The following is a 17727-nucleotide window of genomic DNA, read 5'->3' on the forward strand; positions in this document are numbered from 1 at the left end:
GACTAATTCCTTTATAAGTACGGACACTCAGATTCACAGCTTAATTACTCTCAGACAAGGTCTTTGGATTTGGAACTTGGGTTCACTTAGCAACTATCCAGCACTGCTGAGAAGATTAACCATTTTCTGTATTTAAGCTAGCAAGACACTACATGTGACAGTAAGGAAAAGGGCTAGAAGACTTCTAGACTACAAGGCTGGTAGTAAAACATACATCCTTTCCATCCAGAGAAGAAGTCATCCATCTATACATACCTTGGAAAGAAAGGTCACAGTACCACTGAAGAATGAGAAAGGAAAAAAGGTTAAAATCTCTATACTCTGTACCTTCAGCTGTGTCATGTAGTTCCTACACTGAGTGTTCACCTTCTAGTGGAATCCTCTTGACTTCATGATTGTCTAGCACTGTTCACATGAGCACTTAATCCAAGCAAAATGATTATGATACTGACCTTTCCTATAACCTTTTCATGTACTATTTCAGCTAACAGGAAAAACTAAGAAAGAAGAATGAGAATGGGTGTTGCATGAAGATACCAGGCCTGCTGCTATCTCACCAGTTAATAATGCAATAACATACATGTTGAGAAATGGTGAAAAACAAAAAGCAAAACACTACTTAACTTTACAAATGTAAAATCAGAAAATTCTGTTTTCTACTCCAGCAGATATAATTAGCCTTAGTCCTAAAATTCACCTACTATTCCAGGAGTATGATAACACGTGCAAAGTCTACTTCTACCCCAATTCCATTCCCCTCTTTTTAATTCTAGACAAAGTAGAAAAATAGGAAGTATGTTTTTCCTTGTGACAAATTAAAAAAAAAAGATGCCAAACCAGATCACGGTTTCTACAAAATCTGGCAAGGAGTGTGACATCTAGTTTCAGTTTCCCTATCTGATAAATCACAATTGTTTTAAATCTTTGGCACATGATTAAACCAACATCTGTGTTAAAGAAAAACTCCCACAATGTATTACTCACAGCCATCTCAACATGATCCCTCCAGAGACAAAAAAAAATATTATCAAAGAGAGTCATAGGCAAGTCATGGCCATCTTATTCCCATAGACTTTGAATGAAATATCTTGTATTTTTAGTTTCCCAGTTTATCTGAGCTATAATGAGAAGGGTGGAATTCCACCCTGGAAAACTCCCACAACTAGTACAAAGAGGCAAAAAAAATAAATAAATAAATAAATTGCAAATTACTCTTGTGCACTTAAAATCCAATCAATTGTTAGCAACAAGAATATTTACATAAATACAGTTTTATTCATCAGGTTTTGGACTATGATGGGGTCTGTTAAGTAAGTTTGGCTAGTCTTATTTTATATTAAGGTCTTAAAGGTTGCAAGGACTTGTAATGTATTTATTCCCACAGTACCCCTATAAAGGAACTGCTGGTATTTGTATTGTACTGGAGAGGGGGGTGGCACCTCTCCAGTTCACATACAGAACATGCAGTGGACATGGACATTTCTAAGCACAGTGATTTTCCTGCACTGAAACTACAGTACAGTAAACTCCTGGTATGTTAAATTGTTATAGTAATCTTTAACACATCAGTATTTTGACAAAAAGCCCCTTTTCTGCCTATGTACTACTTTCTCATGTGAAGTAAAACCTAGTTATGTTCTTTCATTTATTGGCATGTACCTGAGCTCCTTGGTTTGCCCACTTATGCCCTAACATCAGGATGCTCTACAAAAGATTGATCTATTTTTTAATCAGAAGAGTCAACTAACTCTGTTGTCCTGCATATTTCATATTTCTAGCCACATTTTAGAGTGGGGAATAACTTATTTGTGGCAAAGGAAATCCAACTATTTCAAAAATTTGTGACTAAGTTCAATAAAATCTTTGAGAGAAATACTTAATCTTGTTCAAATAATTCAGAAAATAAGATACTTACTAAATTATACCAGCAGTTAATTGCCTGATAGATCTTCTATGGCAACTCTGAACTAGTATACATGCTTCAATAAAATTTGTTCATAGTCTCCTTTTGGAAATCAATTACATCAAAGGTCACTTAATACATTTCTAGTATGCTTATTATTTTATTCATCTTATACAATTATCTCTAGTTTGATTTCCAGTTTTCAAAAGTGACCGCATAGGACACATTAACCTACAGAAACTATGAAAGTTCATGGGAGTGAAACTTATGGAACCAGTTTAAAGCAATTAACCCATTTGGGTTAAATAAGGTTACAAAAGTAAAATCTCTTTACAATCTCTAAACCTAAATGGAACAGTAATTTGTAAATGTTTTTGTTGTTGTTTTTTTTCTCTGTGAATATTTTGGATTGCTGACATGCTCAGCCCTAAGCTAGGAATAATGTGAGTTTCCCAATTAAATAATAATTAATACTTGCAACACAAAATACTGTTTAAGGCTTTTTTCTTGCTTGGTATGACACAACAATCATATTCCAGAAGAAGCAAAAACAACATTAAAGCTAATAATGCTGGGTACATTAAGTACATACGGCTTCTGAGGTCTAGGAATTTTGTCCAGGAGGTGGTAAAAGCTTTGGACACAGCAGAAGGAGAACCTCTACTTTCTGGTAAAGTGTATTGTCTGACTTCAGAAAGACCTTCAGCATTTCCTAGGGTGATATTTCATATGTCAGCTGGGAAAACATAGTTTAGATTATTTCAGAAAACCAATCTCAGGGAAAAGCTGTAAGAGTTGACTGTTGCAAAGGAAACTGATATTGAGTAAGGTTCCATAGTGTCCGTCCTGAATCAAGTTTTACACAGTATTTTCTTTCCTTACTGACTGGAGTATTTATTTTATTAAATGTTATTTATTTGTAGATGGCATTTATATGTGTTGGAACAGAGGAAAGACCAGGGAAGTCCCAATGACAGTTGAGCTCTGGTAGACTTTCCAAACACACATTTTCTGATCCTTGAACTTCCAGCAGCTCTCAAACCGAAACTGTATTTTCTCTGCCATGAGACCCCTGGTCTGTAGCCCCCTGTTTATTGGCTGTGATTACCTCTGCTACTCTCACTTAGGTTTATGTTTTGTAGTTTTGCTCTTTCTGCTGACAACTCTTAGAATTAGTGTACAAGCTATCTTATTAGGGAGTTCCTGTCTTCTTGGCTGCAGGATCTGTGCAGCATTTGCAGCTGTTATCAAACAGATTACCAAAAGACAAAGAAAACAGAAGATAATAATGGAAAGTTAAGGGAAAGGTTCTCAGAAACCTCCCAAATTGAGAACATTGCTATTGCTGCACTGCAGCCTTACTTAAACACTCACTTATTAGGCATGTTTTACCTGTGAAATTCCAACTCAGACTATATATATATATTACCATCATTCCTAGCATTAAAGTTTGAACTGCATACTTTTAACAAAGTCCACCTCTATCACTGTGAAGTTAAAACAATTGCTAACATTCAGAGTCTACTGCCAAAACTCTCCTAGTTGATGGTCAGAAGGCATAACTCTTAAATACAACTCATGTTCAAACCACACAACTAAAATACTTCCCAGCTTCAAGAATTCTTGCACCTCTGTCATCAAGACATTAATGACAGGCCTCTGGAATCCCTCAGCATGGCTATTCAACCATTCTCAGATGCCAGACTCTTATTACTGGAAAGGTACTGCCTCCCATTATGCAGCAATTCTTAACTGCATATTTGTGAAATAACCCATATTTTGTCTGAGTGTAGAGACCTGATAAAAGGCAGACAAGGTGCATCTGACAAGCATCAGAAGGGTACATGAAGGAGGTAGGGAACTCGGAGTGGGTATTTATAAAATACTTCAGTAATCCTGAGATCAAAAATGTTCTCAGCCCCATATTTGTAGGCATTTTTTGGATGCTTGTCAGAGATGGCAAGAGTAATTCCTTCCTGTCCTGTAGCCTTTGGTGGCTATCCAAAAAATAAGAGATTTAGAAGGAGGGGAAAAGAATGTATGAGTCACAAGGGCATTTTTAATTTGTAAATGGCATTTGTAAGGCTGATACTAAAATTCTTCATCCAATTCTGACATACAGATTTCAAGGAGGCTTCATGAGGTATCAGAAAAGGTGCAAAGATAAAGGACTCAGGAGATACAAAGATATCCAGCAGGAGATAGAAACATTTTCGTTCTTAAGATATCAAGGTGATTTGATTGTAACAACTGAAGTTACAACAACCTCCCATAGGAGAGAGATAATAGATAGTAAGTCTGGTTCCTGGATAAGAAGTAAAAGTAATTGAAAATAGAAAGCTAACTCTTCTTAGCAGATTAGAGAATTAGAATAAGCAATCATTGCAAGAAAACTCTTGAGGCCAAAGATCAAGTCCGGGCATCTTTTAAAGATCTACCTCCATCAAGTTACTAGGCTTTGTATATGGATAGCATATAAAGATTACCTTGAGGGAAGACCAGGCCTAATGAGCTAATGGCCCCTGTTGGTCTTAAAGTCCATAAATATTTAAGTAGAGGAGTACAGTGTGCTGTGATGTGACTGCTTGTTATGCTTCTGGATTTGAGTTGGTTGACCAAATACACTCTTGAAGTCTACATATGCTAGGTGAAGAATAGAGCACCTTTCTATCACCAAGCAACACACTGTTCTTGGTGCCATATGATTTTTCCCTCTAATGAAACACTATACATTAATATCAGTCTGCACACAATTTTCTCAAAACAAAGTCCTGAATCACTTTTGGGACATAAACTGACAAAACAGATCAACATGGGCAGTTTCAGGAGGCAGCTGATTTTCCACCACCCATCTGTTGTTTAAACAAATTGAGCAGTTGCACATATTGAGAGACAGTTACTAGTTCAGGTTGCTTTCTAAGCTTTACTATTTGACAGCAAAGAAAAACAACTTAGCTTTTAAAATTCACAAAATATTTCCAGAACCATTCCAACTCCACCAGATAAAAATGAAGCTACCCATTGCCACCTTGGGTAAGGTCCAATACAGATGTGAGTTTTCACGACATTTAAATATATACTTATGTGAGCAAGCGTAGATACCCCGGATATCACTGAAAATAACAGATACACAGGGAGGAAACTGAATTACTCCATACAGCTTGTTCATTGTTCATGTCTGTACTCACTTTTCTGGTAGCTCTGTTAAGAACCATACAGAATGTTTGTCTACAGTCTATTAGGAACATCAAACTTCATTATGGCAATTCTCCTATTAAATCTCTGATGACAAGTATAAAAGTGGCCAATCGTCTACACACTTATATAGGAACTGAGAAATACAGGAGAATGAAGTACAAAAGTTACATGAGTATCTTGCATTTAAAGAAAGACATTCTAAACAGCAACAAAATCTTTGCTAAAAGCATTCTGTGTTACTTTTTTTTTTATACAAGCAATTCCTTTGTACCTCAATACAGTTTTAATTGTATGATTCCCAGGATTTATTTTCCTTTTTTAGGAATGTATATTGCATATACAATGCAGATATAATAATATTTGTCTACGCATAAACTTACACAGTAGTAGTATTCATTCCTAAATGTCCAATCACAACTTATTTACAATTATTTAAAATTGTTACCATCTGCAAGCTAAATGGCATGTTTTCTCATGTGTTCTCAATCTAAAAATTATTGTGATTTTCATAGATTGGACACAAGTTTAATGAGAATATGTAATTGCTGAGGTAGAGATCTCTTCCAGATCCAGTAGAAAATTTAAAAAATCCCCTAGTTCATCAAGACTGGGTACCTATGACTGCAAAAGTCCTTGAGAGGACTTTTCATACCTTCTGTGATCAAGTGATCACAATTGTCTCACAAGTGCTCATATTTTTGAACTATTTTCTTTATATTAGTGGATGTCATTTTTTACGATAGCTGTTAACCACAAAAGAGGTGAACCAACAAAAGTACAGCAGAGTTTAATAAATGGGATCAGAAGTCTAGAAAGCTTGTTCTACCGAAAGAAGTGGGATTGTTTAGTCTAAAAAAGAGAAGACTGAGGAAAGATAAGATAACAGTCTTCAAGTATGTAAAAGGTTGTTGTAATAATCCTTCTTCATGCCCACAGCAGATCAGGCAAGATGCAATGGGCTTAAATTACAGTAAACATGACTTAAGGATTAAGGAAGGCATTTTATGGGACACTGGAAAATTAAGTTTCATGTTTTTAAAGCTTGCCTATTTAAAAATTAAGTAGATTAATGTAGCAAGAACTGAATTCACTAATCAGCATGTACTGTAGCACAAATAGATAACAGATCCATTGTGAAGGACTGCAAATATGTCCAGATGGAGACTAAGGAAGAAAACAAATGCTGACATAAAACCATGAAACTTAATTAAACAGATTAATTTCTTCTTCCATAATGGCCAAAAGTTGAAGATCTGTGCTGTACAATTACTTGATAGCAAACTCTTACTTTTACTTAGGAATATTTCAGTTTTCACTCTGTCGCTGACTTTGTTCAGTTAGAGTACAAGGACAGAATTTCAAAATTCTAAGAATAATTTTTGTATGTTCAGGGGAACTCAAAATTAAAAATAACAACAACAACAAAAAAAGCTTAATAAGGGAGCTGTTCTCCCTAAGTCACAAGATCAGGTAATCATTCTGATGTTAAAAGAAAAGTATTTTTCCCTTTCTCCCTAAGTGTTGCTTCTTATTGACCTCTGCCTGTAACCACTCTTTTCTAAAAACTGTTTTGATGAGTTTGGAAAAGCAGAAAAACAAGTAACTATTAACTAATCACTGATATTCAAATAATTTCATCAGTGTTTAACCTGCAGCCAATCTTTCATTTCTTTCTTTAAGGCAGAGAAAATGCTGAGCTGAAAGCTGGAAGTCTTATTTAACTCATCTTAGTAGTAGTCATGCAACAAAACAGGCAATAATCACACCTCCTGATATGAGGTAAAAACTGTTCCTTGCTATGTTTAATTCAAAAAGGGAGCAACAGGAATTTTTTTGCTCTTATATTACCTGGAGATTAAAAAAAACTAAAGAAACCTAACTAAAGTGTAGTGGTTTACTAGTTTTCTCTTTGGAAAGGAAGACATCTATTTTATCTTCTTCTCCAAAACAAGACTTAGATACTGAACAGTACACATACTTTCAGTAGAATCATACTTACTTTTTACTCGGTTTAGGAGATGTTGAACAAAGCAAAAAATATCCATTCCACAGAATGACAGGCATTTAATTCAAGAGTTACATCAGTCACAGTAACTAATACTGCTGCTGTTAGATGCCCTTCGTGCCACTGGACACCTGGCACAGTACACTTTTAGCCATGATAAGACTATGAACTAACCCATACTGAGTATACTCCAAAGCACTATTTACTGACAGATGCTCTTTCATCAAGGAAACATTCCTTTCCATATTGGTTCTCAAAAGACATCTCACGTCTTCAAGGAGCTGAGATTTGGATTGAATCACCTTTCTAATGAAGTGCTAAATTAAGATTAATAAATCAAGCTACATGGATTAATCTTATTCTAACAGGGAATTATTAAAAAAAAAAAAAAACCAAAAAAAAACCAAACAAGGTTTGGATCAGAACTTAATCATAGAAAGAGATATACAAGACGTGGTCACCTTGATCTCTTATGGATTTTTAAACTACATTTTTACTACCTCCATGCTCAGACACACCTAAATCGAAGGGAAAATAGAGTTTTTATTTCCCTCATTAATCTTGGACTAAATAACAACATATTATATACCTGCTAGAAGCATTCACCAAATGGAGAGCTAAAAATACGTGGGAGAGCACAGCAGTTTCTAATGAAAACCCAACAAATGTCACCGTCCTGGGCTGAAGCTGCAATCTCAGGTAGGTTCACAGATTCCTTTGGAGTAAAGCGTAAAGGTGATTCACTTGAACAGGTTATTATTACCTTGAATACTCCTTTTGAAAAAAGCTTTGCAGCCCTCACAGGACCAGACTCCATAGTGGTAGCCTGAAGCATAGTCATTGCAGACAGCACAGTACCGGGTCTCCTTGGTGGACTCCATGGACAGGCTCCCTTTCTCGTTGGTACTGGACATCCTCTCCCGGATGCTGTGGCGCCTGTTATCAGAGGTTGGCCTGTTAGCAGCAAAACCAACAAAACATACTTTTTTCAGTGAGGTTAAGTCTCATCCACTCCTGCAGATTGCAAGAAGAGCAAATTTAGTTTTGAAATGATAGATGAACAAAAATAATCTTTTATCCCACTGTGTTCTGTTCTAGCTGGAAAGGTGTGGAACCAGTAAGATCCAGGGGAATTTCAAACAAATCAATCTGATGTTATTAGGCATTGTACCTTGAAAAATTAAAAATCAATTTGATAAATTAATAAACTTTTCTCAAGATATTTCAAAACAATTTTTAAAAGCAGTTGGTCTTTTTTCTGTGTGTGCCTGCTGCCTGCTCCTGTCCAAAAGGTTCAATATGACTGTAGTAACAGTAGGTTGTTTGAGAATTCAAGACAAAAATCACTTAATGCTTGCACCTGAATTTGCAGGTTACTTAAATTATTATCCAGGCTATTTTTTAGTATTATTGCCAGCCATCCCCTCAAGACTTTTTACATATAAAAAAAAAAAAAAAAAAAGCCCAAACCCAAATGGGATCTATTTTTATTGAACAGCTTTGAATAATTATCAGTTTTTAGAGAAGCACAAGACTGCCATACTAGATAACATAAACTGCTACTGTCATCGTTCAGAAAAAAATGTGTTACTTTAAACCCAAAGTTCTTTACAAAGCCTCCTATAACAGATAATTTTGAACAGTTATTTAAATATTTTTTGTTTCCTTGGGACTTGTGCAACCCAGAAGAAACTTTAATTGGTGAAGCGGTGACATGGCACAACTCTGGCTTTTTAGTGAGAGGGGCAAACTGAAACACATCACACTTCTCACAACTTGAATTTAACAAAGTGGGCAGGGGGAACATATCCTTGCACATTTCAGATGTTAATATGTGAAAACATGAAAACAATATCATTAATAAATCATTATGGATTCAACATATGCATTGTTTATGTAGCCCAACCCACCAGATCTAGGTAAGCTTTTTTATCCTTCTCCAAGTCCTTAGTTTTCTTTTGAATTTGCTTTATCTCAGTGCCTCATTTAATAGACGATTATTTTTTTATTTTTTTTTACTGAGCACTGATCAAAGCTATTGCTTTTTATCTTTTCCACCCCATTCTCTCCTGCCTGCAGCTAGATCACCTAATTCATCTACTCAGTGTAACTTTAAATTAACCACAATGTGGCTTCTATTTTTTTTTAAATACACTTTTAGGTATATATAACTACAAGCATCTTTTAAATATTTACAGTAAATCAGCAAGCAAGCAAATAACTGTCAATGTAATTTTAATAGCAATAGTCTGTTAGGTGTACATGATCATCTGATATCCATAATTTTGGAAATATATTTTTCAAACCTGCTACAAATAAGTGAAATAAGATAGGGTTCACAAAATTATTTTCATTATAAATGAAAAATGAAAATAAATTACAGCTTAAAAATGTTTGTCTTTTTTAAAAAGCACATTAAAAAAAAAAGTAGAAGGAAGAAAATATCAGGTTCCAAAATAAATACACATTTTTGCAGGTGTGTAGTAATTTTCCACAACCACACACAGGGACAAACTTATTAAAGCAATCCTTGTTTCCTAGCTGGATACAAAAGAAATCACTTCAATTAACAGGTAAAACTAGGAAGCAATGGGACAGCTCACTCCCTCTAAGCACATACAGGATCTGTGGCACAGGGGACACAGACAGGGGAGCAAGGCCACACCATGGGCTCACGCCTGGTCCTAATGCCCCTGTGTTTCAGATTTGACTAAGACTTCCAATGCCTTCCTGCACACAAACTTGTTACATTGAAAGAGTACTATAATTCTGTTAATGCAAACCTTTGCAAAGCAAAATTAATCCAAAGATGGCCTTGCTGGCTTCCCATCCCTCTCCCAAAATCAGTGACAGTCGAGCAATACTTCCATAAGGTTTTGCAAACTTGGCCTTGCAGAGTCATCACATTGAGGCTTTTGTGAACCACAATAGGAAGTACACTAAAATGCCCATAGCCCCATTCTCCCCAGAAGTAACATCCTGCCAGCCCTTTCCATTTATACAATGGAAATGAAACCTGATAATAAATAAATTTGTGTTTATCACAACTCTAGTACTTATTAGAAAAGGTGAGGAGGAAATACTTTGTTTTTTGGAAAAGAGTACTGCAGTAACACAGAGCTTGTTAAATCAAATTAACATCTCAGATTGCATCCAGAAATCAGCTGCCAGTTAGTGTATATCACAGACCACTGATGATGTGTCCTAACAAAAAATAACAGTCTGCTCCTCATCCAGTTTTCAGTTAGGTTTCAAGGGTTAGCCTTCTGGAGAACACAGCACAACAACCGAACCCAACTTCAATAACTTTGGCAAGATTGTAATTCCAAAAATACAATAGCAGGACCTTTTCAACAATTTCCTTTGAAAAAAAAAAACAAAAACAAAAAAAACAAAACCACAACCAACAAACCACAAAAAAAGACAAAAAAACCCAAAAGTTCTTGTCAACTATGTTTACCGAAGTGAAACACAAATTAAAAAAAAAGAAAACCCCATATAAGGCCTTCCCTCCAAGGCCCCCACCAAAACAGAACAGATTAGAAAGCAAAAAAAACTCAAGATTTACTGCTCACTTTGAAATGTAATAACACAACAGACATAAAATAGAAAGTGTTTTGGAACCTACAAAGCAAGACAAACTCAACTTCCCCACTCTCATGTTTTTCCACCTAAGTCTCACTGATTCTTCTCTTCAGTAAATGTGTTAGCAAACAAGACAACTCTGCTTTAAACATTCTCTCATCACCTGCAACTCTGAATCAGCCAAGAGATCATTAACACTACGTTGGCTGTAAGGTAAAAGAATGTGTACATGAGGGAACTACATTTTTGTAATGTAAACTCGATTTTTTACATCATGGTATCTGACCAACAGGCAGGATGAATTTAAAATAACCCACAGTACAAAATCCATCCTGGTGAGGTAAGGCCCAGTTTATTCATAAACTCAGCTTTATCTAAATAGATTTATAGATTGGAGGGCTTAAGTGAAAAACTATTTAGGCAGTTAAAGGAAACACCTTGTGAAATTCTAGTTTTCTGAAATTGTTTTCATACAATACATTTTAATCTGCAGCTGTGAATAAGCGCCCTCCACAAAAGATATGTCTCTTACTCTAAGTTGACTGTAACAGAAAGATGTAAACAGAAGGAAAAAAAAAAAAAAAGGAGGAGAATTCATACAGGACAAAATATTTCTTAAAGATTATTTGAACATAATGAAGTGCTTGAAAATATTTCTAAAGGACATCTCAAGGAGAAGTATTGCAATAGGAATTAATAAGTATACAAAGACAAAATCGCCAACATTAAACAACTCAAAACTCTACTCTCAGGAAGTAGGTTCAATGAATCTGAAAAGAAATCATGTCATCCAAATGTGGACTTAAAACAAATATCCAAAAATGCCTAGAGTTGTAATTAAGCTAAATACAACCTGACAATTCAGAGAGGAAGTCTTACATGGAGTTGTATATTAAACAGACAATATCACAAGGGTATTTTAGGCTAGATAGAGGTGGACCCATGCCAGCATTGGCACAAGATGTGCTGCAGCAATGAAGGTGGGTTTCAGCAGTGGGGCTGGAAGCTGGCATCACTCCTTGACTGATACGGTGCTGGTGATGAACATCAATTGGGGCTCACCTGATTGCGAGTGATTCCTGGTCCATAATTCCAGGCACTTTTCACTCACACAGATAAACTCTCTTCCTCCTCAAACCAGGAACATTCCACAGTGTACCAGAAAATGTATTTTATAGTCAGAAGACACTGGAATATTTTCTTTAGAACTAGAATAAAATATATTTTTATTTGGTAACTGAATTAAAATAGCTTAGGAAAAATAGCTCAGTACTGACCAAGAAAGGGTATTGTTGAGGATAGTCTCTGTCAATCTTAAAACAAAAGCTTATCTTCTTAGGTCACCAAAACTTGTTAATTAACATGAAATTAAACGTTTCATTTGGTGTTAGTTTTATCATCCTCTTTCATCCTTAACTCTGGTTAATTTTAAAATGACTGATTGAAATGCTACATTTGGGCATGCAAAAATTAAACTGTGCCATAGGTGAAGAAGGATCTCCTCTAAAGCTGTTTGCTAAAGTCAGTATAAATTTCATTCCCTTAATTATTTTTTTTTTCCAGATTTGTCCCTAGTATTTGCAGACTGGATTAAAGTCTAGAGAGGTGTGTCTATGCAGAGGCACTGTGTGGCCCCTGGCATCTCCAGTCATATTTCCTGGAGATTCTGGTTATAGGAAGGAAAGCCTGGGCTTCTTGTTCACATGACTGTCTGAATTTAGATGTTTTCTGTATTTCTCTCTTCTTTGTTTCTATTCTTGGGATCAGTTTTCCATGGTTTATAAACGTAAACTAGTCATTTTACAGCTGATCCCCTTGACAACATAGAAGTTTATCCAAGTTTCTGAAAATTGTGGAAGCTTTCCTTGGGTATGGCATGGGGGAAGGAGGTTAGTTTAATAGAGGAACGTGACCCGTCTATTTGTAAGTGTGAATTTAAATTTATACAAAAAATCTTTGGAAAAATACTAAGAAAATGGCTCTGTTTTCTTCTGTTTCTCTGCTGCAATCTAAACTATGACTAACTTACAGGATGATTTTCATTAGTCTGAAGTGCAGAATGGTGGTAGAGCTGTACTTCATAGAGTAGCCCAGCACTCAAGCAGTTCTGAAGCACTGGTAATTTTCTGGCTTCTTTCTTGTGCACAGAAGGTTAATAATTTCTTTCTGTACATCAGGTGAATGTAGAAACACCCACACACATGCTTTATACGAAAATACATTAGAAGAAGATTAAGATTTTAAATACAGTGTACAGCTGAACAGCACCTTGTAAATAAAACTGAAACCTTCATTTCTCCCTCCTGTACATATATATGTTAACTTTAATTATGATACTTTTCACAGGGCAACAACTCATCAGTGCATAAAAGGAATTTATTACATGAGCAGCTACACTGTCTTTGGGTTGTTGTGGGTTTTTTTTTCTTGTCTGTTCAGTGTCTGGTGCCTTACTATCAGCACTCTACTCATTCAGTTATAACATCAGAATTAATTTGCTTCTGGTATTTCCATGCCACTGTAGCATTTTAACTGTTGGCAGGTGATAATAAATGTATTTTTCCAGTACCCTTGTGAGTTGAAAGGATAAAAAATGAGACAGAGAGCTTAAGGTCAATAGTATACACTGTGTTATATGCATCCCGAGTTTTAAGTACCCACCATTAAAGAGCATTTTGAATGTTCAGAGTGCTACTTCACTTGTCTGCAATTGCAAGGGTAAGTGTTCAACACAACATAAATCAAACTGTGGAACTTACTTATATTCAGCACAATGAAAATTGCAATACAACACAAGAGAACTTCTGAGGTGATTGATTTAAATTATTTCTGAACTTAACAGAAGCATTTGCTGCAAAATTAAACAGAGAATTTAGACAGGCCAGCAATCAGCTGTCTTCACATTCTGTCTTGACATTTTTGCCTCATTCATTTTTTTTAATCTTTGCAAGAACTGAGAATTTACAAACAGTGATATTATTTAACTATATCAATATGACACATTCCAGAGTTGATTCTTTTCATATATTGAAACAGCAGTGCACTTATTATTACCTTATAATTATGAAAATTATTATTATTATCATAATCACAAAGGCACGAAGGGAGCAAATAAGATTTGCACAGGTCACCTTAATTTGTGTTTATTAAAAAATACAAGTTTGCATTTAACATTTTTTCTGTGTGTAGCTTCTCACCTTCTAAAGAGGACACCTAGAAAAACAAAAATGTTATCATTTCATTTCATATTTATAGTTACAGACAGCATGGCTGGGACATGTAGGTGTACCTCTCGCTTGCCTTAGGGCAGCAGGCAATGGCAGGAGACCACTCTCATTCCCAGGAAGTAGAGGATACCAGTGATACCTGCTAGCAGATATAAGTAGGGACACTACTAGTCCTTTATTCTTCTTTGGCTTAGGAGAAGAAATAAAAGCTAGTAAATATGCAGAGGTTACTGTCAGTAGTGTTGGTGGGGATGTCTGCCCTGTCCTCCCACAGCTGTTCTTTGCCAAGTGGTGCTTGACACACCCAGCTCCCCTCGTCTCGTTCTTACACTCATGTCCACCTTTGGGCTTTTCATTTCAGTTCCAGTCTCCCTGTCCAGAAAGAAAAAACTCCTCTCTTCTAGTGCCTGGCCTGACTTTGCCTGGCTACTTCTTCCAAGCCCAGACTCCCTGCAAGCATCTCATGCAAAGCTCTTTTGTCTCTCCATCACTACTTATTTTCCTCCTGTCCTGGGCAAGAATGTTCCACTCTTCTGCCTCTCTGTGTACCCCTGTAATCCAGTCTGCCACGAATACTTAGCTCCTGTTAAACTTAATATACAACCCAACTTTTCTTTGACCTGCCCCACAGGGACATACTGAGATTTGTAACTAAAGGAGGATTGAGGGACCTTAGTATTGCCATTTGCTGGCCACATATCAGTCATCAGTCATAAAAGGACAAAATTATATGTTTTTTACCAATTTCCAAACTTAAAATTTCTGAAATTCTGTGGTAAACATCTCATTTTGAGTGCTATGAACTATCAACAAGAAAAACTACAATGTCTCAAGTAAGTCCAAACACAAATAAAATAGTTTAAGGGTTACAAATAGCCCACCAAACATACAGAACTTTATTCATAATACCTTTAAAACGATGACATTTCATTTACATCTTGGGCCTTGCCTTATATGATTTGTACTTCAGTCATTTTTCCTCTGCAATCCATAATATGGAATAAATGTCACAATATTTCTTGGCAGAATTTCACTTTGAAATAAGAAAAAATATTTTCCTCCTATTAATGTTTTGAAGGCTATTGAAATCAGCAGAGAAATGTTCAAACAACAGAATTCCTCTTTTTTAAATTTTCAAGGAAAAAAAATATTTTCTGTGGGAAATTCATGTTGCAGAAATCCTGATTTGAAAAAGTTTTGACAGGATGATGTTCAAACACCAAAACATTTCTTTTTATGCAATACACATTTAGAATGAAATAACTATGTATATAATAAGCTAAACAAATCTATAGACATATCCAAACGAACAGATCTGCAGGACTGCGTTGGTGCAGAAGTTGCTTCTAACTCCACCAGTAGTCAAAGTGCCCTGCAGTCTCAATGGGAAAGTGACATAAACAGAGCTACACAAATTACATACTCTGCAATCATTATATACTAGCATTCAATAAAGTAGGGACAGAGTATCCCTTGAAAGACTATTTCCCATGGGAACTTGTTTTAACATGCCCTTACAACATTTAAGCCTCTCTGTGAACTGTTGGCTGCTTTATTACCTAATGCCCAGCCTAAGTCCTCTCTGCTGGAAATTAAGCTCATTTGTCCTCAGCTATTTCCACTTAGCCCAGAGAACAAGTCAGACATTGCCTTCTTAGTGCACATTTTCCCTTGGTAAGGTTCCTGCTACGCCACTTCTCAGCTTCAAAGCCTTCCTTTCACAGTCTCCTCTCTAATTCTCCCATCCCTTTGCTGCTTTCATAAGGACATTGCTTGCCCCTTAGTGGGTGTAAAACTCTGAAAGAGGCCTCACCAGTCTCTCCTTAAACAGTATATTGACTTCCTAATCTGCTTTTCTGTCCACAGAGTATAATATGCCTTTTCTGCAAAAGATTACTCTGTTGACTTGTGTTTAGCTCATTATCTTCTTTTCCTCTTGGATTATTTTTTTAGTCTGCAGTCCTTTTCCCTGCTTAGCAACTCCTCAATTATTGTACTTAAGCTTTCCATCTCTTCTCTTCATCTCTTCTGCCCAAGTCTTTCCAAGACTGGGAATTCCCTTAGGGAATTTGAGACATATCTAATGTTTCAGATTCTGTTGTAGTAAGCAGCACTAGAAAAACATTCTCTTACATACTTACGTTTCAAGTGGCCCACTTAAAGATCTCTGCTCCTTTTAACAACTGGCAGATACTATTTGCTTATTCAAATATTAACGATAATGTTTTATCTTTGGATTAAGATCTCTGCAAAGTATTGTTTTGATGTACGTTTTTGATCCCTGATCACTAGATGATCCTCCTACTCTTTAAGGAACAACACCCATAAAATAAATATTTTGATCCAATTTCCCAGGATCAAAATAATCACCAACAAACTTGCTCAGAGTTTCTCTGTCCATTTTTACTGCCTGCCAGGCACACTTCTGCCTGAGCACTGTCTCTGACACCATCTCCCTCATTCAGTTTAGAATTCCACAGACTCTGGTCTATGAAGAGTCATATAATCTGAGGAAAACCTTAATCCACAGTCTAAAATTGTGCCAAACTTGATGAAAAAGCTGCTGAGAGACAAAGTGCCACTGGACACCACACAGATATTCTTTTCTGGCAGCAATACTGAGTTGGTGTGTGGCTGTAGGGCTCTGGGGACAGAAGCAACAGGGACTCAAGTGTGGCAATCAGCAGTGCCCACAAGTGTGTCAAAGTGGAGGGCACAGCAGGCAAACACTCTGGAAGAGAGGACAGATGACATCTCACTTCAGTGTAAACAATCTGAAGAATAAAATAGATTTGAAAAGAAGGAAGCGTGGAAAAAAACAAACACACACACAAAAATAAAAGCCCAGCTTCAGCGGACAATCTCCGGTATGTATGCACTTCAGCTTTCACACTTTTAGAAATATCTAGGCACCCTTGACTCCATTGAAATTATGCTAAGCTTCAAAAACTAAGCAGAAAAATTGTACCACTGCATTTCTTATATGAGTCTTAGATTCAAAATATGGTGGTTTTTTTTCTTAAAAAGCTGCAGTTTAGCCTTTCGTGTAAGAACATAACACATCCAGAAGTTGTCTTTTTTCCAGGTTTCACTGTTCCTAGCAAACCTTTCTCAGAATTCCTCAGTCTCTAGGCTTTTTTTTTGTTTGTTTTTTTAACATCCAGATAAACTAGTACCATTCTACCATCTGAAAGGAAAAGGTTAAATGCACTCAATAGATTGGAAAAGCATGTTCCAGGAAGTGCAGTCAGACTCTTACATTTACCTCCAGACTACTTCAAAGGTAAATGCCAGCAAAAACACAGGAATCAGTCATAAATCTTCTTTCAGCATGCCTTTATAGGACTTCTATGGGCTCATGTGCTCCTTTTATTCTCAGACAAGCCCTCTTTCCAAATATTTCTGATGCACACAGTAAGAATACAGTTTAACCAATTACCCAAATCTTTATTAAATTCCTAGGAAAATCTTTTAATGGCCAACATTAAACAAGACATTTTTTAAAAGTATATAAATGTCCTCATTTACATCAAGGAATGCAGGTTGTGTAACCCGATGTTTCAATTTAGATAACATTGTTTCAAAAAATCTAATCTAAATAAATCTATGATTTCAAATGGCTATTTTTCTTTAAAATAGCATTTTTAAACTGAAAATATAACTTTAATGGGTACAATGCATTTGAAAATGAACTTATGAAACAAAACACTGGTACAGCCACATATGGTCCCAACAAAGAAATCGGAGACCTTTAGGCCACAGAAATATAAACCCTGGTGAAATAAAAACTACTTAAAGCAGAGCTTTTA

At 36.0% G+C, this 17727-nt stretch overlaps 1 protein-coding gene across 1 annotated transcript in view; it reads right to left on the reverse strand.

The window, feature by feature from the left end:
- Nucleotides 1–17727, reverse strand: part of ESR1 (estrogen receptor 1) — a 104168-nt gene that overhangs the window by 68499 nt on the left and 17942 nt on the right. The window contains exon 2 of the mRNA XM_009999962.1: nt 7870–8060. Within this exon, the coding sequence (XP_009998264.1) occupies nt 7870–8060 (191 nt within the window). The remainder of the gene's footprint in view (nt 1–7869; nt 8061–17727) is intronic.

This window comes from Chaetura pelagica, unplaced genomic scaffold (assembly GCF_000747805.2).
Source record: "Chaetura pelagica isolate M959 unplaced genomic scaffold, ChaPel_1.0 scaffold135, whole genome shotgun sequence".
NCBI classification, from domain to species: domain Eukaryota; kingdom Metazoa; phylum Chordata; class Aves; order Apodiformes; family Apodidae; genus Chaetura; species Chaetura pelagica.